This window comes from Paralichthys olivaceus, chromosome 2 (genome assembly GCF_024713975.1).
Source record: "Paralichthys olivaceus isolate ysfri-2021 chromosome 2, ASM2471397v2, whole genome shotgun sequence".
Classification (NCBI taxonomy): domain Eukaryota; kingdom Metazoa; phylum Chordata; class Actinopteri; order Pleuronectiformes; family Paralichthyidae; genus Paralichthys; species Paralichthys olivaceus.
Window position 1 is genome coordinate 6,187,096 of NC_091094.1, and position 25,680 is coordinate 6,212,775.

The 25,680-nt window shown below is 40.9% G+C and overlaps 3 protein-coding genes across 4 annotated transcripts; 2 read left to right on the forward strand and 1 right to left on the reverse strand.

Moving 5' to 3' along the window:
- Positions 1 to 413: 413 nt before the first annotated feature.
- smpd2b (sphingomyelin phosphodiesterase 2b) lies at positions 414 to 8,697 on the forward strand. Its single transcript, XM_069532848.1, has 11 exons — positions 414 to 869; positions 2,782 to 2,883; positions 3,156 to 3,252; positions 3,365 to 3,441; positions 3,920 to 4,013; positions 4,379 to 4,468; positions 5,623 to 5,705; positions 5,852 to 5,984; positions 6,270 to 6,374; positions 6,467 to 6,644; positions 7,189 to 8,697. Exons 2-11 carry the CDS (start codon positions 2,834 to 2,836, stop codon positions 7,605 to 7,607), a joined length of 1,326 nt encoding a protein of 441 aa, XP_069388949.1. The 5' UTR covers positions 414 to 869; positions 2,782 to 2,833; the 3' UTR covers positions 7,608 to 8,697.
- A 1,912-nt stretch (positions 8,698 to 10,609) lies between these two features.
- Positions 10,610 to 18,605, forward strand: pkp1b (plakophilin 1b). Of its 2 annotated transcripts, none has more exons than XM_069533002.1 (13): positions 10,610 to 11,232; positions 11,690 to 11,784; positions 12,666 to 13,096; positions 13,232 to 13,373; positions 13,581 to 13,788; positions 14,261 to 14,429; positions 15,017 to 15,134; positions 15,755 to 15,931; positions 16,436 to 16,606; positions 16,779 to 16,932; positions 17,125 to 17,311; positions 17,474 to 17,558; positions 17,975 to 18,605. In XM_069533002.1, exons 1-13 carry the CDS (start codon positions 11,043 to 11,045, stop codon positions 18,035 to 18,037), a joined length of 2,190 nt encoding a protein of 729 aa, XP_069389103.1. In that variant the 5' UTR covers positions 10,610 to 11,042; the 3' UTR covers positions 18,038 to 18,605. The 2 variants fall into 2 exon arrangements, with proteins under 2 accessions (XP_069389103.1, XP_019952033.2); XM_020096474.2 differs by having other exon boundaries at positions 12,675 to 13,096.
- Positions 18,606 to 20,012: 1,407 nt separating this feature from the next.
- On the reverse strand, positions 20,013 to 25,110 carry tnnt2b (troponin T type 2b (cardiac)). Its single transcript, XM_069533015.1, has 11 exons — positions 25,096 to 25,110; positions 24,064 to 24,090; positions 23,861 to 23,882; positions 23,699 to 23,762; positions 23,499 to 23,615; positions 23,336 to 23,413; positions 22,573 to 22,674; positions 22,377 to 22,483; positions 22,180 to 22,270; positions 21,903 to 21,943; positions 20,013 to 20,475 (listed from the first exon to the last, which is right to left on the reverse strand). The coding sequence occupies exons 5-11, from the start codon at positions 23,595 to 23,597 to the stop codon at positions 20,436 to 20,438; spliced, it is 558 nt and encodes a 185-aa protein (XP_069389116.1). The 5' UTR covers positions 23,598 to 23,615; positions 23,699 to 23,762; positions 23,861 to 23,882; positions 24,064 to 24,090; positions 25,096 to 25,110; the 3' UTR covers positions 20,013 to 20,435.
- Positions 25,111 to 25,680: the final 570 nt, after the last annotated feature.

The following is a 25,680-nucleotide window of genomic DNA, read 5'->3' on the forward strand; positions in this document are numbered from 1 at the left end:
CTTCGGACACGTCTCTATAAAAAGGTTTTTATCGTCTGTCTTTTATTATTTGTATCTTTAGTTTGACAATTTCTTTAGTCTTGATTGTTTGTGAATTTCATATTGTTTGTCGTAAAGCACTTTGTTGCTTGTATTGAAAAGTTATTATTATTATTTTTACAGTAGCTGATTTATGACGTTCAGGTCAGAATTGCAATGGCAGTACAAGTATCATGAAATGGAAATACTCAAGTAGAGTACACATATCTCAAAGCTGCAGGGCAGAGAAGTACATGAGTACATGTAAATAAAGGTAAATTATTAATCCACTGATTTTAATAAAAGAACTCCAACTCCCAGAATGAACCGCGCCTGAAGCGGACTCACACCGGAAGCTAAGGCTTCAAAATAAACGTTTCTATAAAAAGAAGTGTATTTTAATGATAATTGAAATCGATTTGTTAGTTCTTGAGTAATCGCGATGCTTATAACCGAACTGAAAATGATCCACGCACGAAGTTATGGGCTCGAAATGATCCAAACGCGAACACAGCTCAAGTCTCTGTGTTATTTCGAGGCTAAAACTCAACCGGAAGTCATGAACGTATTGAAATTAGCAGCTGACCGAGCACCGGCTCTTTAAAAAAAAAAAAACATTCATGACACCGAGAGGAGCAACACGGAGCGATGAGAGGGGATCCACAGCGCTGAGTTAGTGATTCTGTTACAGGCTAACTCCCTATATTTACTATAATTATAAATAACCCACATAACAGTAGCAGTTAGCTTACAAGCTACGAGGAAGTGCCGCAGGCTCCACGTTGAAACCCAACGCTGCAGGCTCATTAAAACGGGCCAGTTCGCTCCAGCTGGTTCTACACGTTCCCGAGGTGAGTGAACGAGATGAGAAATAACCTGCGCGAGAGACGAGACAGCCGAGTTAGCCTCTAGCTGCATGTAAACACACGAGCTAAGCGGCTAGCTTCGAGTCGCTCAGCGGCTGGTAACGTTATCTCTCCAATGAAGAGCGAGCTAATGCTAATGAGTGTTTAATGGAGAAGCTGGCCGATCTCTAATGCTGTCTGTGCATTTACAGATGAAGTGCTTGTGAAGCTAATGTTGCAGCTGAAAGTTTACTGTTAGCTCAAACTTTTCTCTCACCTGCAAGCTAACGCTGCTGCAGCTGTTTGAGCAGAAACCATCACTGGTCAAAACTTTCAAAAATAATCCTGATCAAAGCTGATCAAAGGATTGAGTGATTTGATTTGATTTGATGAAATTGTTTCTAATTATTATTTTCTGACTATTTTTATCTGTCGACTAATCGTCCAGCTGATTATTGATTCCATTATCAAATCGTCTTGATTTATTGTTTCATATATTTGACTTTTAAATGTCAGAAAAATGATTTAAACTAAAGCTGTCTACTTCTAAATCTCTTATGTTGTGTCTCAAAGCCAGAAGGTATTCAGTTTATTCAGTATAATAGAGAAAATCCTCTCTTTTTATGAGTAAGCACATTTTATTTATTAAGCACCTTTCAAAACCAAAGTTACAAGGTGCTGTACAAAACAAATATAAAGATAAATGAAAAATACAATGGAACCATAAGGACTAGACCAAGTCGACTACCAACTCACAAACAGTGAGGAAAACCCAATCAAACCCTGATTGTCTCTATGTGATTAAATCTCCTGAGATCTAAGGTGCTCAACAAGCAATACTGTGCAAAGATATGAGGCATTAAGATATGAAGTAAACACTACGAATGGTCTGTATTCACTGTGTTTCCATAGGGTCTTGTTGGGGGCGCCTTAAAGAGTCTTACATATGTTAAAATATTATGCTTTAGTACTTAAATGCTTTTAAATAGGTTTTAAGTAGCTTAATTGTCCGTTGCCTCCATCATCGTTTCAAATTTGAAATGTTTTGGCAGCATGCATGTGTCGTCTGTGCTTGAAACAGGTCTTAAATCAATTGAATTATGGTCTTAAAAAGTCTTAAATTGAACTAGTTGAAACCTGCAGAAACCCTGTTTTTATCTGTTAACTTCAGACAAACCACATGAAACAGAAAAATCACAGAATCGTGTGTTTCTATGCCTTTTTTTTCTCTCTGACACGCCACAAATAGTTTGTTTTGCCTGTTCCAAAACCACCGTTACCTCTGGCACCATTTGCCCCACGATTCTTTTCACCACGCTCTTGCTTCCCCCTTTTTCTCTCAAGACAGAGCAAAGCCATGTCAGCACTCTGTATGGGGCCGGTGTATTGTTGCACTCCCAGGAGAACGGAGGGAATGCCTTTGACTTTGTCTGCTTTTTATGACTCCACATTTTCCCACTGGGCTGCACAGTGAGGCCTGCCTGGGTCAGCTCGGTTCTGACACCTCATTCAAATGGCATTCTTGTATATTTCTCTGCATTATTTGCTCATCACATATTTCAGTTTACTACAACTTAACGTCAGACATTTTCACTGTATTTTTATCTAACGTAACAGTCCAGATACATGGTCGAGATGTTTTTACACTTGAAATTGAAAATTAGCTGAATTGTTAAAAGTACAAAAACTGGAAGTTAATTTCTCCTGTCTGCTTTGTTTGCACTTTTGAAGCTTACTGTGCAGTCTTAATGTGTATTCTCTCTTGTGACTCGTGACGTGTGCGCTATCTCTCAAAGTCCCTTTTTATCAGTGTTATGTATTTGCAGGATGTGTACATCTTATCATGTGTCCAAGGTGTTTATTTGGGATTAGTTAACAAAACTCAATATCTAACAGTCATTTTTATGTGTCTCATCAGGTGCTGAGTCATCTCACCTGATCTGAAACTCCTGATCCACTGATCTGTCATCATGACGAACACAGACTCTGTCCGGATCCGGGTCTTCTCTCTGAACTGCTGGTCAGTGGCTGTGGTTTGTTAGAATGAACTTTATGCTTCACAAAGAAGAATTAAAACCAGACAAGCAGATAAAATGAGAGTTAGACAACGGAACACGAGCAGAGAAACAGAATCATAAAAAATAAATCGATCAATATAAATCAGAGCTGACATCCACCAGTTGTAAAACCTTTCACCAAGTTTTAATAAGAAGCCAGAGCCTCGGTCTGTTCCATGGGTAGTGAGCTCCATGTGACCAACAGTTGTGACTCATTGCACCGCTCTCTTTTCAGGGGGATCCGTTACAGCAGCAAACACTGTTCTCAGCGCTACGCCATGATCGGAGACCTGCTGTGTAAGGAAGAGCACGATATTGTCTTACTGCAAGAGGTCAGTGCTGTGGAGCCACTGAGCTGATCTTTCAGCTCATGCACGTAGTTCTCTGCTGTGTATTCTAGATGCATATGAACAATATCAACGGGCTACCTGTGTTTTCTTTAAGGTGTGGAGTGAGAAAGATTACCTGTTCCTGAAAAAGAAACTTGCCTGTAGCCATGCTCACTCTCATTACTTCAAAAGGTAATGCTTCTACTCTTGTCACACAAACTCTCGTTTCTCACCTTGTTACCTTTGAGCGTCTTTCAGTTTGTGATTTAAAATTCATGAGAAAGTTTCTTTGTCTTCAAAAGGGTCTCAAAGCAATGTCAGACAAATTTGCTTACATGGCATTGATCCATCTGTAAAATTTAACTGAGGCTCCGGCACTACCTGAAGGATTAACTTTTACAGCTTAATTCTGTCTTGACCCTCATACCAAGGCACAAGACTGAGATTAATCAAAGGCCCGTCATCCTTAATCCCCTCTGCAGCTCTCAGAAATGTCAACTTCTGTGCATAAGTTCTTACGATAGCATAATGCAGATCTACATGGAGACCAGACGTTACTTGCATTTTTAATTTTTTTTTAACAACCACATGCTGCTGAAGCTAATGTGTGTTTCAGTGCGGAACACATTACTCGTACCCACATGATTCTGTTTTTTCTTTCATTCTGCAGTGGAGTCATAGGAAGTGGACTGGCCGTTTTCTCCAAACACAGAATCCACGACACTTTTATTTATCGCTACTCACTGAATGGTTATCCATACATGGTGAGTCTGGACAGGCTGAGGGAAGGGTTCTGAAAGTCAATTCCTATCAGCACCTCAAACCTGTACATGTTCGTAGTAATATTATCCAAATAAAGCGTCACTGAATGCGATAATTTACAAAAAGAAATCTGCTGCTACTATCTGTCAATGATAAGATGAGCATCATTCATTCCAAACATTTTCCTTTTTTTGGTCAAGTTGGAATCGATCACAATGCATCACTTGAACTGCAAAAGACAGAATAAACACAAAAACCTGAGACCAATGATCCACTGTTGTTATTATTATTATTCCTGCTGTAACTGATCATTAAATATTTCCTTTCTCTTCCCTAAATTCTATTTTTGCATTTTCCTCATATTCAGGCTCACCATGGAGACTGGTTCGGAGGTAAAGCCGTCGGGATGGCCGTCTTAGGCATCGGCAAACTGACTGCAAATGTCTACGTGACTCATGTAAGGGTTCACACCATCAGCTCTCAGCTTCCTGTTTACTGTATGTTACTTTCACCTTGACTTCTGCAGGGCGCCGCTTCTTTTACAATGAACTCCCTAGAGATTGTGCAGAGTGCTGAGACATGTCATCCCCTCAAAGGAATGTCGTTGCTATCCCAGAACACAAGGCCGTGACAGTACAGACAGTTCTCGTTTGTGTTTCCCAGATAGCAGAATGATGTCAGAGCAGGAGTGTCCAAGAACCTTGTCTTTTCTGAGGACACCTCCCCTTTTAACTAGCGCTTATCTTTTTGTTAACCGATCTCCCGCACTTTGTCTTATTTAACAGATTTAGTGCTTGATTACTTCAAGATTGCCCGCTGCCTGCTGCTGCCTGCTGCTGCGCAAAGAGCTGTTCACATGTTTATTCAAAGTACAGAGAAGCTTGACTTACAGAACTGCAGAATCAATTGTCTTTACTGTTTTAGTGAAAACACTCTTCTTGAAAGTTTACTAATATTGAAGTTATCAAATGTCTAAATTGTACCAAATTCCACACTGCACCTTCTCGGACCCTCAGACATCTTATCTGCAAGTGTGAAGGCGATAAGATGAATGTTTCTAGAGCCACAGACAGACAGCACAGTATGCATAGTGTCTCTCACCCAGGATGACAGAACAAAGTAAAATCACAGGATTATCCAAATTCACCACATATTTGTGTTACGTTACTGAGTCCCCTTATCGCTGTTGCAGTTTTCATATGAGCCAAGGCTGAGTTCGGAGGCCAGATAGAGAAGAGACACCACAATGTTTTGGTGAGATGAGCCAAGGTTCAGATGGATGTGTCCAATATAGAGTAGCTCCATATGAGGACTAATGATATGTGTCCACTGCAACATGGGGAGATAATAATACTCCCTCTTTGCAAGGACAGCTCAGCACAACTCTCTGTATAGCTCATCAGCCTCGTATCGCGAGAATAAATAATTCCACTTAAGACAACATCCATCTCTGGAAAAACTTAATTCCCTCAACCTTCAGGATTTATCTCACTGAGGTCTCATACTGCATTGAAGACACTTCAGCGTTGTAAAGTGACTTTGGATAAAAGCATCTGCCCAACGAGTTCCAGAAAAAGATCAATTGATCCTTTCCCTGTGTATTGACTTCAGCTGCATGCGGAGTACTGCAGAGAGAAGGACTCTTATCTACCTCACAGAGTGGTCCAGGCCTGGGAGCTGCAGCAGTTTGTTCGGTATCGTCTCTTTGCTTCTTCATTCTGCACAAGTTCAACCACTGTTTGTTTGCTCTGCTGTATAGTTTGATATGTATCTGAGGTTAACCCCACCTGTACTCAAAGATTCGGTTTCATCCGTTGATTTCTTTTTCTGCATCCATCAGACACACCTCTGCTGGAGCAGATATGGTTATTTTAGGCGGCGACCTCAACCTGCACCCTCAGGACCTCGGGAACAGACTGCTGATCTCTTACACTGGGCTCCGAGACTCTTATTTAGAGACAGATACATTTGATGTAGGTAGTAACAGTGTTCAGATTTAACCAGTATCTTTATGTTGTTGTAACGTCTGTAATTCATATTTATATGTTCGGTTATGCTGATATTTTACTTCATGCACTAATGTAAATATCATTAAAAAAAGTACAACTGTATAACTTATCATTGACCAAAGTGTGTTTCCACATGGTTCCACCTTATCTCATCATAAATGACACAAGTGATGGTGAATACTGCAAAATTGCATTGTAGAGATAGAAATTGATTTCTGTTGTGATAAGAAATGTGTTTTTCCGTTGCAGGGATGTGAAGATGGTATGACTCTTATAGCCGACAACCCTTTCACCAATAAGAAGGACCTTGTTCCCTTTGAGAAAGGAATCCGAATCGACTACATCTTGTTCAAAGTGAGTGGAAGTTTTATGTTGACGTACCTGCTTTGTTTTTATCACTTCGTGTTTAAAGTAACATGTGTCTTTGCAATGTATTTTATTCCCAGGGTTCTTCTAAAACAGATGTTTTCTGCGACTCCATGTCCACCACCAAAGGCTCCGTCGCCGACCATCCTTTCCCGTACTCCGATCACGAGGCTCTGACCGCTGAACTGAGGCTGGAGTCACACACTTCACCTGAGACGGGAAGAGACAAGAAATCAAAAGATCAGGACTCTGCTGCAGGTAGTTATTGTTATGAACCTTGCAGATAAAGTGGCACAGGAATGGTGTTGTTTCTTGAAACGTTGTCCCATCACTTATAAAATTCAGTTGAGACAAACCTGCCCCCTCAGGATGAATCATAATGATTTTTCGATCCATTTTTGTCCAGAAGTTTGTTTTTTTTAGTCCATTCATCTGAAATTAGAATGATTGCAAATATGAGAATGTGTAAAAAATCCAGTCATATCAACCAGTATATTGAGCAAGACACCAGAAAAGCTCATCACGTCGGCTGTGGTCACATTGTGGTTAGTGCTGAAATTTCATCATGGTTTAAATGTCGTCCCGAACAATAAGACAATGAATTTTTAATTTGTTGTAACGTTGATCCTGTCTGATCGGAGCTAAATTAAAACCTCACAGTGCTGCTAACCTGGGCTGTGTTGTCTAAGTCTTTTTTTGTACCTCTACCGCCGTGTAAAACACACACATGCTGCTATCACTGAAGTCAAATCATGAAATGTTTTCAGATGTTCTTCCCCTCTGCTTTCTGTCTTGTTCTCAGGGAAGTTGGCCGAGCTGGTTGACATCGTGACAGAGGCCCGTACTGAAGTCAAAGTCGGCCTGCACTGCGCAGAGAGGATGCGCTACACGGCGAAGCGCACCGGTGTCATGGGGCTGGCTCTGCTGCTCCTGGAGCTGGCCATCGCTGCCGTGCCCTGGTTGGCTCTGGGAGCTGAGCAGCCTTTCCCTTCTACATCGTTCTACCTGCTGGCCGGGCTCTGCTTTGCCATCCTGCTGACCACCTCTACGCTGTACATCTTCTACACCATGGAGCTGAAGTCTCTCCAGGGGGCTGAGGACCAGATGAGACTGGCTGTAGGAAGTCTGCAGGAGAGTCTCCGGGGCTTTCCTTTGGCTCAGGTCCACAACGCCCAGCGGAAGCCTCCAGGAGGTCTCAATGCCTGTGACCCAGAGGAATAATGGCAGCGCTAGCTGGGTCAAAACGGGCTCCGTGTAATGAAGCCGTTGAAATTAGCTTTAAGATGGATGTTTGAGGAAGTTGTCACTCCTCTGAATGTGTTTTTATGCCCTAGAATTTTAGATTTGTACTGCAGAATGAAGGAGTTGAGCTATGATCGAAGAACGTTTCTGATAGTCGTGCCGTACGCAATCATGCTTTGGCATTTTTATACTTTTTCTACATATGTAAACATACATATTCGTCTTCAGAGTTCCCTCTATGCTGCTCCACAAGTGATCTTCCTATTAGACAGTGAGACATGTCTGTGCGTACACCTCATAACTCTGACCTACTCTATTTTTAAAGCCTCAGGTCCAATTTGCATTCCACCCTCCAGTTGTATCATTGGGACCAGTTGTTTCTGTTTTGATGTCATGCTTCCCTTTTGTGATTTTAGAGAGTCCACCGCACAATCGTAGAGGGTCCAGACTGTCGGCAGATTTACTCACAGAGGTGAAGCACACAAGACACAGACACTCCGAAGGGTTTTAGGTTTACATTCAGATCCGTTACATGTTTTTTCCTCTGCACACCAGATCAGTGAGAAGTAAAACTATATATAACAAACATAATAACAAAATATATATATATCTATATATATCTGCTTATCTTAGTTCTCATGTTCAGTCACTTACACACCAAAGTAAAGCAGTAGGAATGTGAATGCTGAAGATGTTCTGCTTTATATGCTCTTAACTTTCACTTAATTCAATAGCATGGATTTACTTTACAAAGCATCTTGTGCTGCAGGAATTTAAAGAACCACTAAATATATCTTAAATGTGCACTTTGTTGACTATCCTGACTTCCGTTAATGTTTTCTAGGAGACGACTTAAAGTACATATCGTTGTAAAACAGTGTTATTCCTCAGCTGGAGCAAAACAAGGACTGATTAATTTAAAATACATTTTTAATTATAACCTTAATGTTAGAAAAAGACTTAAATTTTATTATAATTATAATTTCAGATGATTCCTGATGTTCATTCCAATTGAAAATTGTAATGGGCATGATAATGAAGCAATAATAAAGATATTTACATACTCATGCATCTCGACTGGTTTTGAATAAATGATGCCACAGAAGTTTTCAGCTGCAGACAATATTCACTGGTGCAGTTCCACGCTTTCACCACAAGAGGGCAGCCTAAGTTACGGACAGGTAAACTTTTCAAATGAAAACACTTCCTGCTGACGATTTATAACCAAACTGGTTCTTTGGCAGCAAAGATAAAGTGTTAAGATAAAGGTAATAAACTGGGAGGGAGGAGACAGCAAGTTACTGGATCAAACCAACCTGCCAGAACATGTTCACCCTCAGGGGAGGCCCATCCATGGGGAATATCTTCCCTCCCATTATAATAATAATCAAAATAAAAAAAGTAAATGTACTTAAAGGTACAGTGTGTAGAATGATATCACTAAATTCTACACACTGTACCTTTAAGTTGCATGTTGCAGCTGAACTCACCTCACCCTCTCCTTCCAAACATGAAAAAGAACCTGTGGTAGCTTTAATTATAAAAACTCAGAAGGTGTTTAGTTTGTTCAGTCTGGACTAATGTAAAAAACATGGCAGCCTCCGCAGAGAGGGTCCCCTCGATGTAAATATAAAGTATTTAAATATAAAGGACCTTTTCTGGGGTAAAGAAAACTACAATTCATTCAATTTAGATGAAACAAACTAGTGAAAACATCATGAGGATTATTCTACATTCAATTTCTGCCAATTGATCACTTTCACCTAAATCTTACACACTGGACCTTTAACAGAGGAATCTTGGATACCATTGCATTCAGTCATCAAGAATATTTTAAAGAACAGTTCTTTAACTTCAGTTTTTAGTTGAGTTTTCAACATTGAAATGTTAATGCAACATAAAAAAAAGCTTTGTTGTCCAATATACTAAAGAATAAATAACAAAATAAATTTAAAATATTGTGAAAATAAGACAAAGAACAAGAAGAATAATCTTATTAACTCTGATTGACATAACAGGACCTGAAGGTTTGGGACAAAGGCCATGTTACATGTTACCTGTTCAGGAGCCACATGAAAGTAAAATCCACTCATCACAACATTCATCATCTCAATGAACGTCACAAAGTAGAGTGCAGATCTTAAAATAACAGAAATAATTCACGTAGTGAGCAAACAGAGAAAACTGAGGCAGAGTCAGACATTTGTCTCAACTCAGTGGAGCTGACGACACAAAACAGGAGAGAGAAGACCAGGAACAGACGTCCAAACATTTTATTGAAGCACTGGAACGAAAATACGCACAACTTTTACTACAGACACAAATACCTGTGGAGTAATAGTACATAGGCAGGTATGGTATACAGAGCGAATAAGTATAAAATGGTATGTGATATATACACATTCATACATTTGTCATTTTGTGAACACACCATTTAAAGTGTTATGGAGCAGAATGTGTTTTTACTGACCTCTAGTGGTTGAAGTTCCAGCTTTGCAGTGTTAAGTTTTATTTATTTTATTTATTCATTTCATTTTCATCATCACAAAAGTGCCCCTGATTTCTTTGGAGTTGATTCGATGACTTCGTGTGAAAAGACATTTAAAGATCAGTCACATCAGGCGTAAAACACTTTTGTTTGACAATGAACAAAGAACAGAAAGTGAAGTTTTGTTCTAGATTTTATATTTGAATCTATGCATGAATGTAACCTGCTTGAATATTAGCGGCCTCCAGTCACCTGCAGAATCTGTTGGCCTGCTCGTCCATAAAACCTGAGAGACATTACTCACTGAGAGGAAGTGCACAGACAGACAGAGAGAGAGACAGAGAGAGAGAGACAGAAGGAAAGAAAGAGACAGACAGACAGACAGAGAGAGAGAGAGAGACAGAAGGAAAGAAAGAGACAGACAGACAGAGAGAGAGACAGAGAGACAGACAGACAGAGAGAGAGAGACAGAAGGAAAGAAAGAGACAGACAGACAGAGAAACAGAAAGAGAGAGAGAGAGAGACAGAGGAACAGACAGAGAGAGAAAGAAAGAAACAGACAGAGAGAGAGACAGAAGGAAAGAAAGAGACAGACAGACAGACAGAGAGAGACAGAGGAACAGACAGAGAGAGAGAGAGACAGAGAGAAAGAAAGAAAGAAAAACAGACAGAAAGAGAGAGAGACAGACACACAGTGAAAGTGCACAGAGAGAGACAGTCACAGACAGAGAGAGACAGACAGACAGAGACAGACAGAGAGAGACAGAGTTCATGAGTTCAGTACAAGTCTTCTTGGTCTATTGTCATCGGGGCGCGGCCTCGTGGCGCAGGGCAGGACAAGGTGCGCTCCTGTTACCTCACACATCACCGACGCTGCGCAGCTCAGCTCAGCTCCGGGAGGAAAACATCGTGGGAAAAGAAGAGAAATGGCGAGTCTGGATCCACTGAAATCCGTCATCTCCATCGGGAACGTGGACGACACGTCTCTGGCTGTCCCCTCCGTGCACCAGTGCAGCTCCGGGCAGCAGCGCGTCCTGGAACAAGTGCAGACTCTCCGGAGAACCAAGTCCCGACAGTCCAGCAGCAGCAGCCGGAGCGGCTCCTTCTCCCCGACCAGTGAGCGCCCTCTCCGGCCTCATCCAGGGCCGCACACACACAACTCTGGGGCTTTGGGCTTTTTAGCAACTCCAACTTTTACATTTAAAATGGAAATAAATCTGCAATTGTTTATTAAGCTACGTCATAGTTCCACTGGTAGTAATGAATGGACAATAGACACATTAGTTGGAGCTGTTGTTAAATGTCCTTGATTCTTTTTAAGGATCTTAATTATTTTTTAAATTTGATTTATACACATTTATATGTGTAATTCTGTTCATTAAATTGGTTTAACTTGCGTTTACAAGCAGATGCTGTTGTTTTTAGTCTCATGTGTGATCATTTAAACTGACTTTCACTTGTTCCTGTTGCCATTTTTGACTCAATGTCGCTGTTGGCTGGTTTTTCTGATTTTAGATTAAGATCATATCTTCTGTACAACATCTGTATGATAACAGCTCTTTTCTCCGTGCAGGCCCTTCCTACGAGTTTGTGTTTTTGGATCCTGCGAAGACTCTGTCGCCGACATCGAATGGAAGTGTTTTCTTTGGAAACGGCTTGTCGAGAACAGTGAGTCGAAAAGTTTATCAATGCACCAGTCAATCACAGAATATGATCATCGCTGTGCTGCTGCAGAGGAGAATTGTGTGGCCGAGCCGAAGCTAAAGTGAGATTGTTCCCGGGATATTTGAGGAAGATGATATCTTTGTATAATCTATGTTTATAACATTTTATCTTTAAACCAGCACTAAACATTTTAAACCTCATTTAGATCTCAGCTGCAAGCCACGACTGAAATGTATCATCATATGTGATCAAGACAAGTTGTTTATTAGAAATTGTTCTTTGAGTCGTTGCTCCATCGTCTAACTGTTGCAAATGTCAGATGACTCAATGAAGCGTGAAATATTATGTCTGAGAGTGTTACTCTTTTCTTTTCATGAGTGGCAGTCAAACTTTTCTCAGAGGGTTTGGTTGGTATTTAGAACATTCTGCCTCCAGCCCTGTTCTGGATAATGACTTCTTTTTCATTTCTATTTAGATTTTAGAATTTAGATTAGGAATTGGGTTTTATCGCCAAGCAGGTTCAAACATACAAGGAATTTGCTGTGGTGTATTTGTGCAAGCATAAATATAACAAATATAAAAATATAAAAAATACTATTAGCACCAGGGGAGGGGTTGTTCAGTGCAGTACTGTCAACTACACCGTGTATTGTGAGTCTGAAACACTGAAAATAAGAAAGAGAGGCTGAAGCATTTGTTGTCCTGAGTTCACACTTCAGTCCCAGTTCTCACAGATTCTCTGTTTCCTCACACAAAAATCTGTTCAGCAGCCACAACCACATCTCTCATAAATGATTTGACATTGCCAGCTCCAGTGTAAATCTCTTCATTTCTGGTGAAACCAACCTTTATGAGATACTCATTAGAAACTCATGTGTTCTTTGGCTTTGCAGCTCAGCATTGGGGAAAATATGAAACAGCAAGTTGTCAACAACTCCAAGGAATCGACCGTGAGGAGGAATTTAGCAGCTGCTGCCTATCAGTATGAGAAGAGGAGTTACGCCACCCTAGGCACCATGGCTGTCAGTCAGACCAGCGCGAGCCACGGCGAGTCCGACCTGTCCTGGAAGCGCCCGGTGCAGAGACAGTCCTCTGTTCCTCTGCAGAGGTTCCTCTCCAGCAAAAGCCCCACCAGAAGCGAGAGGCCCACCAGCCAGGTTATAACCCTCGGCTCACGCAAAACTCAGTTCGCCACCAACAGCTCAAATCACACCAGAACAATGGAGCAGGTGAGAGGCAGCCAGGTCGATGGGTCCAGAATTCCTCCGAAGCCTGTGGTCACCGAGGTCACTACCAAGACTAAAGAAGACTCTGGGTGAGCTTTTACCAAGCGACTGACTCAGCAGCAAAGATTTGACTCTGTTGAATCAGTGAAGTTTAATTAAAACTTAGGCGGAAGGAATAAACAAATTCAGTGTTCATATAGAATGTGATCTTTTTTTTCCTTCAGATCAAACGAAGGCAGTGGCCTCGTGGAAATCACCATGAAGGAGGCTGTGGTTTGTCTTTCCAACAACGATGAGAAGCATCAGCACTGCGGAGCCTCCTACATCCAGCACAACACCTTCATCGACGACAAGGCGAAAGAGGAGGTGATTTGTTCTGATCTTTTCTCCGCTTATCTTCTCCATCTCGTGTGACCTGAGACTCTAAAAGAAACATGCAGCTCAGACGCCTGAGTTAGGTCCGAGTTTGACTTGTGTTAATGTCAGGTATGAACAGAGCTGTCTGTGTTTGGATAAATAATTGTTCCTCCGCTGCGCTAACTCCTGCAGCTTCTTCTTCTCATCGTCTCTCAGGTGTTGAAGCTCAACGGGATCCCTCCTCTGGTGACTCTGCTGCGCAGCCGCGATTCGAAGATCAGCCAGACGGCCGCGGCCACGCTCCGTAATCTGTCCTTCAAGAGCAACAGCTGCAAGGAGGCCATATATCGCAAAGGAGGCATCACAGAGGCCGTGACTCTGCTCAGAGAAACGGATTCTGTGGAGCTGCAGAAACAGCTGACAGGTGTGCGTTCGCTCTGAGCTTCGCAGACCGACACATGTACTTATACTGTGCACACACACACACACCTTACTCTGCAAACAAGTCCGACAGAGAGTTACTTGTGTGGAGTAAAACTTAATCCTGTTCAAAACCTGCTGTCCATCAAATCAAGCGTCATCATGCTTCAAGTGTTTTCGGCACTTGCAGCCTTTTGCTAGAATCCATTCAGTGTCTTTCTAGTGATAAACGTAAAACTAAACTTAATGAAAGTCTTATTATATTCAAACTGTTATTCTGAGTGTGGTGCTGAAGGAGCTGATCACACTCCGATGTCATCCGCACAGTTTAAAGTCAAGTCCTGTTATCATTTAAATATTCACATATCAATTAAGCTCTCTGTGGATAACTGACAGAACAATCACACATATAAAAACCTTAAAATGTTAAAAATGAATTCACAAACCTTTGGACACTAAAGTCTTTTTTCCCTCAGGTCTCCTGTGGAACCTGTCGTCTGCAGACGAGCTGAAGCCAGACCTGCTGAAGAGTGCGTTGCCTGTGTTAATGGAGCGAGTGATCCTGCCTTACACGACCGGTCCAGACCGAACCAACAGTGGCACCCAGGACCCTGAGGTCTTCTATCACGCCACCGGGTGTCTGAGGCAAGAAAACATACAAGCGAGCACTGGATATAACTTCATTACCTTTGTCGACATGTTTCCAAACTGCAGATCCAAATGGAAAAGTCATTTTATTCTAATTTATTTTTAGTTGCAGACACTCAACATATATTATTTCTTTCTTTCTTTCAAGACATCACAGTGGTCAATATCAAAATGAGCTCTGCTCCAGACATTCATCTTTTTTGATGTGATATTGTCAAAGTGAGTCTACAGCTCTCGCATCATTCAAACCACAGTTACAGGTCGTAACTTTTATCTGATCGATTGTATCAGCAAACACTCGGCTGCGGTGTAAGACATCCGACTGACAAAGCTGTAATTGTTGATACTATTTTTTGTCTCCGGCTGATTAAGATAACTATTGTTTACTTACAAGGAACGGTTTAATTAATTTCTCACCAGATCAAAATGTTCTGTTATATCATGTCCCTGAAACTTGTGTGGCTCGGCCAAAACTGTTACTCATCAAAGACGGGATAAAAGTTCCTTTATTATCTTCTGCAGAAGAGAGCAATAATAATCATAATCATAAAATAACATTATATTGTGAATTTCTTTTGCAACAGGAACCTCAGCAGTGCAAAGCAAAACAACCGGCAGGTGATGAGAAAGTGTCGAGGTCTGGTCGACTCTCTGGTCAGTTACGTTGGAGATTGTGTGGAAGCAGGAAAACCAGATGATAAGGTATTTAATCCTCTTTCACTCGGCGTCTCCGTGTCTGTGTCACACCTTCACGTGGGAAAAAACCATCAGTCGTTAAAGAGAGGAGCTGCAGTTTGAAGATAAATAAACTGCAGTTGTACAGCAACGTCACGTCTTAGTCGTGATGTGATTATGTTCTGTCACGGTAATCTTATTTTATACAGCCATGTATGTAAAGCTGTGGCTGAGAGGGTAGAGTGGTAGTACAACCAGAAGATCGGCGGCTCGAATCCCAGCCCATGCCAAAGATGTTGAAACCCCTCATAGGTGTTGAATGCAGGAAGTTGAAGTTGCTTTGGATAAAAGCATCAGATCAATGACATGTAATGTGCTGCTTCCTCTAATGCACTAATGCACTGTCAGCAGGCTACTGATGCTAGATGTCATACATTGTGGTGAACAGTAATTCTTTAAATTCTGTGATGACATCTTGAGCAGAATAACGTCTTTTTACAATCGGAAACCTTGACTTGCTTCTAAATGCTGTTTATGTTTTAATTTCTTTTCATATCATGTTTTCTTTAGTCAACTGTGATTTATGTCTTTCTGTCAGGATCATTATCATGTGCCCGTATGTTGTGTGTTGTCGTTCCCGGAAACAGTCAGCAGAAAACTGCGTGTGCGTCCTGCACAACCTGACGTTCCAGCTGGAGGTCGAGGCTGCGACTCTGTTCAGCAGAATCACGGCTTTGTCCAAGACCATGAACCGCAGCAACAGCCAGGGCGACACGGGCCCCATCGGCTGCTTCAGCCCGCAGAGCAAATCTCCAGAGAAGGAGGTGAGACAGGGAAACTGATGCAGAGCAGATTTTTGATATAGAAAGGATTATTAATCCTAATCCCCAGTTTCACTTTATGTTATAAACTTTATGGCAGTTGTAATTATGTGTGAGCATGTCACTCAATATTGTAAAAAAAAACTAAGCGCGAGGGCTGAAGTGCTGTCAGGGTGTGTCAAACTCCATGCTAGTTATTTTTAAAATAACACTTAAGAAATATAAAGATTAAAAACTCAAAGATAAACATTTGAATATATGTAATGTATACATTGGAATGCTTCAGCTGTGCAATGTTTGTGTGTATAGGAATAAGAAAAGTACACACAGTATCTCACAGTTGTAGGCGAACTGTACCTACTGTAAACTGTCTGCACGCGTGAGTGCAAATATACAAATGTGTGAGACGGAGTCAAAGATTTACAGTGTGCTAGATGAGGCCAAGATAATCCAGAGTTCAGAGTATTGGTTTGTCCACGTTGATGAACTGTTCACTTCCCCCTCCAGCAACAGTTTGACTTCCCCGTGGTTGAGGATCCGCAGCCGAGCGGGGCGGGCTGGCTGTTCCACTCCAAAACTCTGCAGAGTTACCTGAACCTGCTCGACTCCAGCGAGCGCGCTGACACACAGGAAGCCTGTTGTGGCGCGCTGCACAACCTCACTGCACATGAAGGCATTGTGAGAATAGAACTGTCAAATTAAATTTAGATTAATCTGGATTGTAAATATTTTTGTGCCAGTGAAATGAAGATGGATAAATACTTTGATATATTCATGCACTCAGCTTGTTGTTTCCTGAATTTAGGAGCTCACCTTTTTTTTTTTTTTTTTTACATATATACATTCACAGGTCTCCAGAGTAATGGGACACACCATTGTGCAGAAGCTGAATGGCCTGAAGGTTATCTGTCCCCTTTTAAAGTCAAACAAAGTCAACCTACAGAAGAGCGCTGTGGCTTTAGTAGGAAACCTGACCAAGAACCCAAGCCTTCACAATGCGATTGGTAAGAAGCTTGTAAAAGACAAAACTGTGTGTTGCTTTATCAAACATCTAAATTACTAATAGACCAACTATGAAGAAAGTAGGTTAATGCTTTGAGTCATTACTCTACAATAATCTCAGCCAACTGCTTGCAGATTTACATGTGCATGCTTGTGTGTAACCGCTGTTGGTTTTGTTTTCCTTGTTACCGCAGCTCGTAAAGCTCTCCCAGAGCTGGGGGACATCATCAAAGCCGGCACAGAGGAAGGGAATGAGTCCGATGACACTCTCTCCATGGCCTGTCAGGCGGCCAACTGCCTGATCATGAAGGAACCTGACATCGGCAAAGGGCTGTTAAACAGGGCCCTGATAAACTCACTGACAGAGCTCAGCCAAAACAAGTAAGGTTGCATGTGTGCAGAGAGAAAATATACCTGCGTGTGTGTGGATATGATTATTTGAAATGTGGGGAATACCTATGACTCATCAGGGATTATTAGTTAGATGTCTCAGATTTCCAAAAGTTAAAATTGACCGATACAATTTTATTCCCTCCTTCTCAGCTATCTCCCCAAAGCCAGCAAAGCTGCGTCGCAGCTTCTCTGCAGCCTTTGGTCAGACAAAGATTTACAAAGCTTCCTGAAAAAGGTGAGTTGCAGCTTAACCCAGAGTGCCAAGATCTGTCAGGGTTTGGGTGTGTCCTCTTTTGTTTCTTGCCATCAAGTCCACACCTCTCTCAAGTATTTGTGAGAAACAGAGGGAGAGAAGGGTAGACGGATAAGGTAGTGTTCTCAGAAAATGCCCAGTGAATGAGAATCAGATGCCAAAATCAAAAGAGCTGAGGAATCTCGTAGCTCAGGTTATTAAGAAACATATGCCGGACTTTGTGTGCACATGCACAGAAGCAGTTTTGCATATTGCATTTTAAATCCTCCTGTAGGTACATACAGATTTGAACTCTGGCTCGAGGGGGAATTTCCCATGAGGCAGTGCAGTTGAGATTACAATTTCTCACATTGCAGAGACAGAACACTGATTAATATTGTATTATTTTTGTCCCGCAGCAAAGGATGGGAAAACCCATATTCGTAAATGACATCACCAAGTTGGCTCAAAATGGTAATTAGCCGATCGTCTTTTTTTACCGAAGCAACTTTCCTGCACAAGTTGTACATGCACAGATCTGAGCAGCATCCTCTCTCATTTCATTTTTAAATCCATGTTTCCTTATAATGCGTCCATCAGTAATGCCAGGCCTGTATATGCTGTAAGGTGACTTTATAAGAAAATAGGTGAAAGTTGAAATGTAAACGTAGAATATAGCGGCCAAACTGTCTTTGCTGGAAGTTTTGATTTGTTTTTTAAGTTTTAAAAATGGAGGAAATTGTGTGTGTGATATGGTAGCATGAGCTTGTTTTTTTTACTAATATGAGGGTCTTTAATGTTGCACAGAAATTGTTTTAATATGATGACAGAAGATTGTTAAATGTGTTTGATAGAAAATGAATGGATAATGGAGCATTTATATTTTCGGAGTTTATGTGGTTTATGTAAGAGCTATGATTGTGTTTCATTATACATTTGATAAAAACTGCTTGTTGGTGGGATGTGCATTTTCCTGTATGTGACTGTAAAATGATTTGCTTGTATTGACCCGAAAAGTGGCAATAAAGAATAATTTCTCTTTGAGCTTCAGATGTGACAAAATGCCTACATATATTTGTTTCACTTTTAAAATAGAAAATAATAACTTGGATTTAGATGACGCCTTTCAAAGTACTTAAAGCTGCTCTCAACAGCTGAACGTGGTTTTCTGAGAACATTTTTAGAAGATTCTAACGTCATGTGACATAAATTAACCTAGATCTTTCATCAGATAAGCACCAAACTTAAAGGATCTCTTCTTGGCTTGTGCCCAATCAACCCAATGTGCAAATGAGTTCAGTGCTTCTTCAAGAGAAATAAACAAGGATGATGAGATGAGGTGAGGTGAGGTCATAAATTCTGTTTCCTGGCGTTGGAGTAGATCATTTGTTAATTGTCACAGTCGCTGGTGTTGCATCTAGAGTTCTGTCAGCCCGTTCACACCCCTCTTGACAGTCGAGTTTAAAACGCTTCTGGGCAGAAGACACGTTGCTCTTTCTGTTCACTCCACCCTTATCTGTTGTATTTTCGTGCAGCCTATAAACTGTCGGAGCCCGACGCTGCAGCTGCTGTTGCACTTGGTGAATTATTGGCGATCAGATTGAACTTCAAACCACATGATCCACCCAACAGCCATGAGGGACTTTTGGTATTAAGGGTGAGATTGACTTTAATGAAGCGTCTGGCAGAGCTGCTCTCTTCCTTGTGCCCTGATAGATTTATGTGCCTGGTCATTTATAGAAAACTGGTGATACACTGTGTAACTCCCCAGCCCTGTCTCAGTGGCAGCTCCGAGAGAAAACTGCCAAAATGAAGTTCCCCCGAAACTGCCTGTCATGCCTGTCATCCACTCGGCCGTCAAACTACACATGAACCTTCTTTAATCATTTTCTTGGCAAGCTCAATCTGACATTATTAAAAGAAGGTGGGGCTTTTTGTTCCTTTTATATTTTTGATTATTCTCAGCCATTAAAACACCCTGAGCTTTCATGCGATGGCGGAAACAGCTTTCGTTTTTGGCAAAGCATCTGATGTCAGATGGTAGTGATGCTGATGATTCTCCTGGTTTGAGACTTTTCTTGACCACATTGTCCCCTCGGGGAACTTTGTCTCCACACCCAGTCAGAACAGAGCAACACAAATAAACACATTTAAACACAGGCAACGCACAGTGAGGACAGAACATCACAGGAAACATAAACCAGGCAGTTAATTTGGTTCAAAGGAGACAGCGAAACCGGTAAGGTGTGTTGTTGTGATTGACGTCCTCACAGTGCGCCTGTTTTTTAAATATTGAACATATCATATGTCCAAATGGCCCCAAATTTGACACCGCACTTCCTTTGGCCCTTAGCAACACACATGCCGATGAGACGACTGGTTCTCTAGATATTTGTTCCACATACAGATTTATTTGGCTGAGAGTCCTTTGCTTCTCCGCTGCCACAACAGAAACAAACAAACAAAAAACAGGAGTCTGTTTCTGGTTTGTTAAATAAAGTTTATTTAATTCATTGCAGCACAAAAATAGTTAATCAGTCTCCAATTCACTTTGAGTTTTCCAATCGACAAATTCAGGGTTTGGAAATTAGTATTAAAGTCCAAATCCGGTCACTAAAGCCATTATAATAGATCACACATTTCCTTTTAAATAAACATGAGCTGCACCACTTCGTCTGATCAGTCTGGGATCAGAGACTCAGTTACACCTCTGGAATTCTCAGCATGCACTTCATTATATTACAGATAACCTGTTTAAGAGAATCTTATAATATTTTCACAACCGTCACTTTGTTCTTGCACGTTCAAGTATGTAGAAAACGTTCAAATTCAGTTTCTGTCGCTCACTGATGCCGGTTTTCTTCACGTTGACGTCAGATGTTACTTCCTCAACCCTCGCTTGCTCCTGACGCCCTTTGAACTGAGAACAAAGAGAGAAATAGTTCAGACGTGAGGCAGCGCATGAAGCAAACTGAGCTATGGATGTTCCCTTCCACCTTAAATGTTTGTTTTTTTTAACTTGCGTATCTGACTAGTCAGTTTTTACAAGCACATCATGTCAATATAAAAAGTGAGCTCATCCCTCCCCCGGCAGTGCGGTCACATCCCTTCTGCTTATTCACGTTAGCAAAGAAACAGGAGTGATTTATTTTATTTTGATGATTGAATTCAATAAGAAAAGTTTTAGAGGAGCAAAGAAGTAAATTTGAACAGAAAAAAGTTAACAATGATTCTGTATTATAAGATTTATTTGTATTATTATTCTACACAACAAATACTTGTGACTCCTTCAGGGGCTCAACCCTCATGTTGGGGATCACCGCTGCACAGAAAGCTTTTCACAGCTGCTGCTGCTGCTGGGAGGAGATTTGCTTCCTAATCATTGACGGCTATGTTTATCAACTGTTGCTACCGGGGTACCTGCAGCCCATCTATGAATCTATGAATCTATAAACACAGTCAGACTGTGGTTTCATTTCTTGTCTGAAATAATCAATCACTCTTTCCAGTATTCCTGCTTCATAAAATCACTGTCAGATTCTGCAGCAGCATCAGTGTCTGAGCTGGTGAAAGTTTTGCTCAGAGCCCTCGCTGTAACACGGCCTGCGGATCAGGAGCAAAGGATTGACATGATTTGGATGTCAGCGGGGGCCGGTCACTGTTTTATTGTGAGCCACATTATCACAGATGATATCAGGCAGCAGCTATGAGATCTGTCAGCTGTCGGACCTTCGTTACAGTCCATCTCTCCTTGGAGACTGAGCGCACGTATGCACTTCAGTCTGTCCTTCTTTGAACCACCTCTCATGTTTCTGCTGCTTTTTGTTTGCCATGTCCCGTCTTGGCTCAGCTGACATGGGACTTGAAGGAGGTGGAAACTTGATGAGGTCACTTGCTGAATGTTAACATCAGAATTAGAGTCTGACTGAGCACCACAACTTTGTGCCGTTTTTGGATCTACTTTGTAAAGTAGTAATATCTGTATTTGTGTAGCAAGGGCAAAGTGATCAGGTGAAATCAAGGAATGCTGTACGATAAAAGAAGCTACTGACTCATCAGGCGGAGTGTTCCACGGCCTCTGAGCTCTGATTTTTAAAAAAGATCTGCAGAATACTGAGGAGTCAGACCGTAAGTTGTAAGTAGTTAAAAGAACCATAAAATCAATGTTACTGGAAGCCAATGTAAAGGGTCTAAACCCAGGGGGACGTGTTCCAACCTGTTTACTCGGATCTAATTCCTGGCAGCTGTGTCTGAAGCCGGTCTACAGGTTTTCTACTAATATGAAAAGTCTGTTAAACTAAACCGTAAGTAAGAAAGCACTGAATATATAAATGAAATGAGACTTACATTTTCTGATGGTCACTGACTCGGTTTCTCAGCACGGTGATCTGTGCAAACACGGGTTTAAAAAAAATCATGAATTAGTGTTGTTATGCTAAAATGCAGCACCGTAGATATTAGGTGACATTTTCATTATTTATTGAATGAAAGTGCAAAGTCTGAAGAAAACAACAGGTAAATTCTGCAAACAGCAGCTTGTACAGGTTGATAGACTCCATGTGATTTACAGGTGATGACCTGATAAGACAGTTTACATATGTAACAGTCACGTGTGATTCACTACCTCATACTTCTGCTTTGTGTGCTGATACTGAAGTTCAAATTTCTCCGACTCCAGCTGACGCAACCAGTCCCACATCTCCTTCGCTTTTTCCCTGAATCAGTGCAGGAAAGAATATTAAAGCCTATTCAATAAAGAGACAGTGAATAAAACAAAGAGACAATAATGAACCAACGTATGATTGTGTGTTTTTCTTTTACTTGAGTTTGTCCTCTCTCAGGTGATCGATGTTTAACTCCTTGCGTCGGTCGTTCAGGATCTTCCTCTTCTTCTCTCTCTCCGTTTGTCTTTTCGGCCCAGTCTGTGTCTGCAGGACAGGAGGAGGACGGAGGATGTGGTGACATGTAACGCAGCATGTTTTATATTTGTCTTTTTAATGAACAACAAAATCATCACTTTGTATCCAGTGAAACTCAAGTTGGACAGAATCATCTTCTTCCTGGCGTCATCATCTGCTTTCTTCTTGGCCTCTTCGTCTTCTTTCCTCGCTTTTTCCTCCTGGTGGGAAAAAGGGTAAAGGTAGAGTTGACAGTTGCTTTGTGACAAGTCAAGTGTCACTATTTAAAGGTCCAGTGTGTAGGATTTAGGTGAAAGGGATCTAATGGCAGAAATTGAATGTAAAATAATTCTGTTGATGTTTTCACTAAATTGTACAAGTTGTTATATTTAAATACTTTATATGAACATGGGGAGCGGGTCCTCTCTATGGAGGCCACCATGTTTTTTTTACCGTCATCCAAACCTGGACAAACTAAAAACAGCTTTGGAGTTTTTATGACAACCAAAGCTACCACAGGTTCTCCTTCATGTTTGGAAGAGGAGGGTGAGGTGAGGGGTGTTCAGCTGCAACATGCACCTTCACCACTAGACTGAACCTTTAAATATCTAAAAGCCAGTTTGAAAAATGTTAGTGTATTCATAATACATTTTACAAAACAATACAATTCTCTTACACTCACTCTGTGAAGACATTAACCTTCCCTTTCATAAATAGCACAACATTAACAAAGATCGCCATCCCGTGATTGGATTTACTCGGGTGTTGTTCTTTGTCATGTCATATTAACACAATCATCATCTTCACAATGCAACTGAATGGCTGTGTGGAAGGAAATGATTACAAACCCTTTGGTGTGATTTGATGATGAACTTTACTCACAGATATTTTGTTCTGTCGCTCTTTTTCTCTCTCTGCTCTGATCTTCATCTGCTCTGATCTCTCTGACCTGCGTTTTTCCTGCAGCAGGAAACAAAGGGAAAGTTTATGTACTTAGAGGACAAATGTGTGATTTCTGCAGCCGGACAGTCAGACGTGAACGTACAATGCGATCTGTGAGGTTGATAAGCTCCTCTTCCTCCGTTTTACGCTTGTCAAAGTGAGCCTCGATCAGAGTCTGGAGCTCGTTCAGGTCCTTTTCCATTCGTTTGCGATGAATGTCCTGAGATTAAAACAAGACGTTATTCATTCTGCCCAGAGAGAAGCTTGCAGGTTTAACTTTAATCTGTCCTCAGGTGAACTCACATCGAAATCCACCTTTTCTCCATCAGGGATCTTCGGAGCTGCCAGGCCGGGAACGAAACCAGGCCTGAGGAGGACGAGGAAAATTACAACTTTTTCATTTCGTATCTCTCTCAAGGTTGGTCGTTATTCAATTACTTAAAATGTTTAAAAAAAAGATCTTACTTTAACTTGGGTTTGACATCGTCTGCACATCGACAAGGAGAAAAAGCAAAATATCGTATTGCATATAGTGTATGATGCAATACATCAAAAAAAAAAATCAAAGAAACTCACATGCATGAAACAACTCACAAAGCAACATTCTTCTGTCACACACACACACACACACACAAAACCTCTGTATTTCTGAGATGACCTGTCCATACCTCCTTCATTTTCCTCTCCAGCATCTGCTGACAGATGAGAGTCAGTGAAAGGTCATGAGTTTGAGAAGTATAAACACACAGGCATGCACACACACACACACACACACCTACCTTAATCTGCAAATATGTTTAAAAGTTTTTAAAATAAAGGTTTCTGAAGTCATTAAAGTCATTAAGTAAATTTTAGTAAATATCTTATAGCTGTGTCAATGGTTGGATGTTGTTGTCCATCCAATAGTCTGATCTCACTAAATTGTAGATGTCACACACATTTCCCTCATGTTTGTGTCTCAATAAGAGGAATGTTAAGCTGAAAGTGGAGAACAGCCTCAGACAATCAGCGCCTGACTGTGCATAGCCGAGCAGCTCCTGTCAGAGTTGATGGACTTATCCTGAAAGGTATGAGGGCGTGTGTCTGTCTGAGAGGAAGCTGTCTTAAACCATCGTCACAGATAACTTGTGTGTTTGTTGGTGACAGAGGAACAAATGACCTCGTCCATCAGTCTGTCACAGAACAGTTTTGCTCCTTATAATTAAAGTTTTTGATAATTCATTCATCTTGCAATATGTCAGAGGCATATTTTACTCAACTGAAAGACAGACAGAGAGAGAGAGACAGATAAAATTTGCTTTAACACATCATTTTGACTTTAAGTGGTAAATGTTCCTTTTAAAATCAGACCGTAAGACATGACATTCAAAATCTAAAAATAATGTGATTTTTCAGAATATATCTTCGCACTCGGTTTTAGAGCTAGTGTCCCATATGCAAGATTATATATTTTCTCAAAGTGCCAGTTAATTAATTAACTTAATTATATATCTATCTATCTATATATAGATAGATATATATATATCTATCTATATATAAATGCATCAACATCGAGCTATGAATGAGGCCGCCAAATGTTTCAGGAATAAAATGGTTGCTAAATTAATCCTTAATACACGCATGGTGTTTGTCATTAGACTGCAGTGCGTTAGGAATATCTGTTTACAGCTGCCATGCAAAAATAGCGTAAGTGTTACTACCTTCTTCCTCCTCATCCTCCTCCTCTACTACCTCTTCCTCCTCCTCCTCCTCCTCCTCCTCCTCCTCCTCCTCCTCCTCTGTTAACTCCTCCACCTCCTCCTCCTCTTCTGTGCAAAGCAAGTATGAAGTTAGCAAGCAAACAATGTGACACTCATATATATTTCTGATGATCAGTTTAAAAACAATACAAACTGCTACTGGTTTTTAACTTTATGTATGAAAATATAGAAATTATTTAAATAGTATGATTGCATTTAAATATAATTTTTAAATGAATTTGTGCATCTTAAGTCAGTCCAATTATCATTTATGCCAAAAGATTAAAGTACACTGATGCTTAGTGTGCATTGTAATGCATCCTTTATTTTATTTTTTTTTACCATTTTGCCACCTGCTTTCCCACTGTTCCATTTAGCTTTCAGACTATTTGCAAAGTAGTTGGTTTGTTTTAACCTGCAGTCTGTGTTTGTTTGCAGGATTACAGAAAACAAACTAAACAGATCAAGTCAACATCGTGAATTGAAACGTGGCTTAATGAGGGGACTGTTGGACCTTGGCGGATGTATGAACTCTACTGAGCGGCG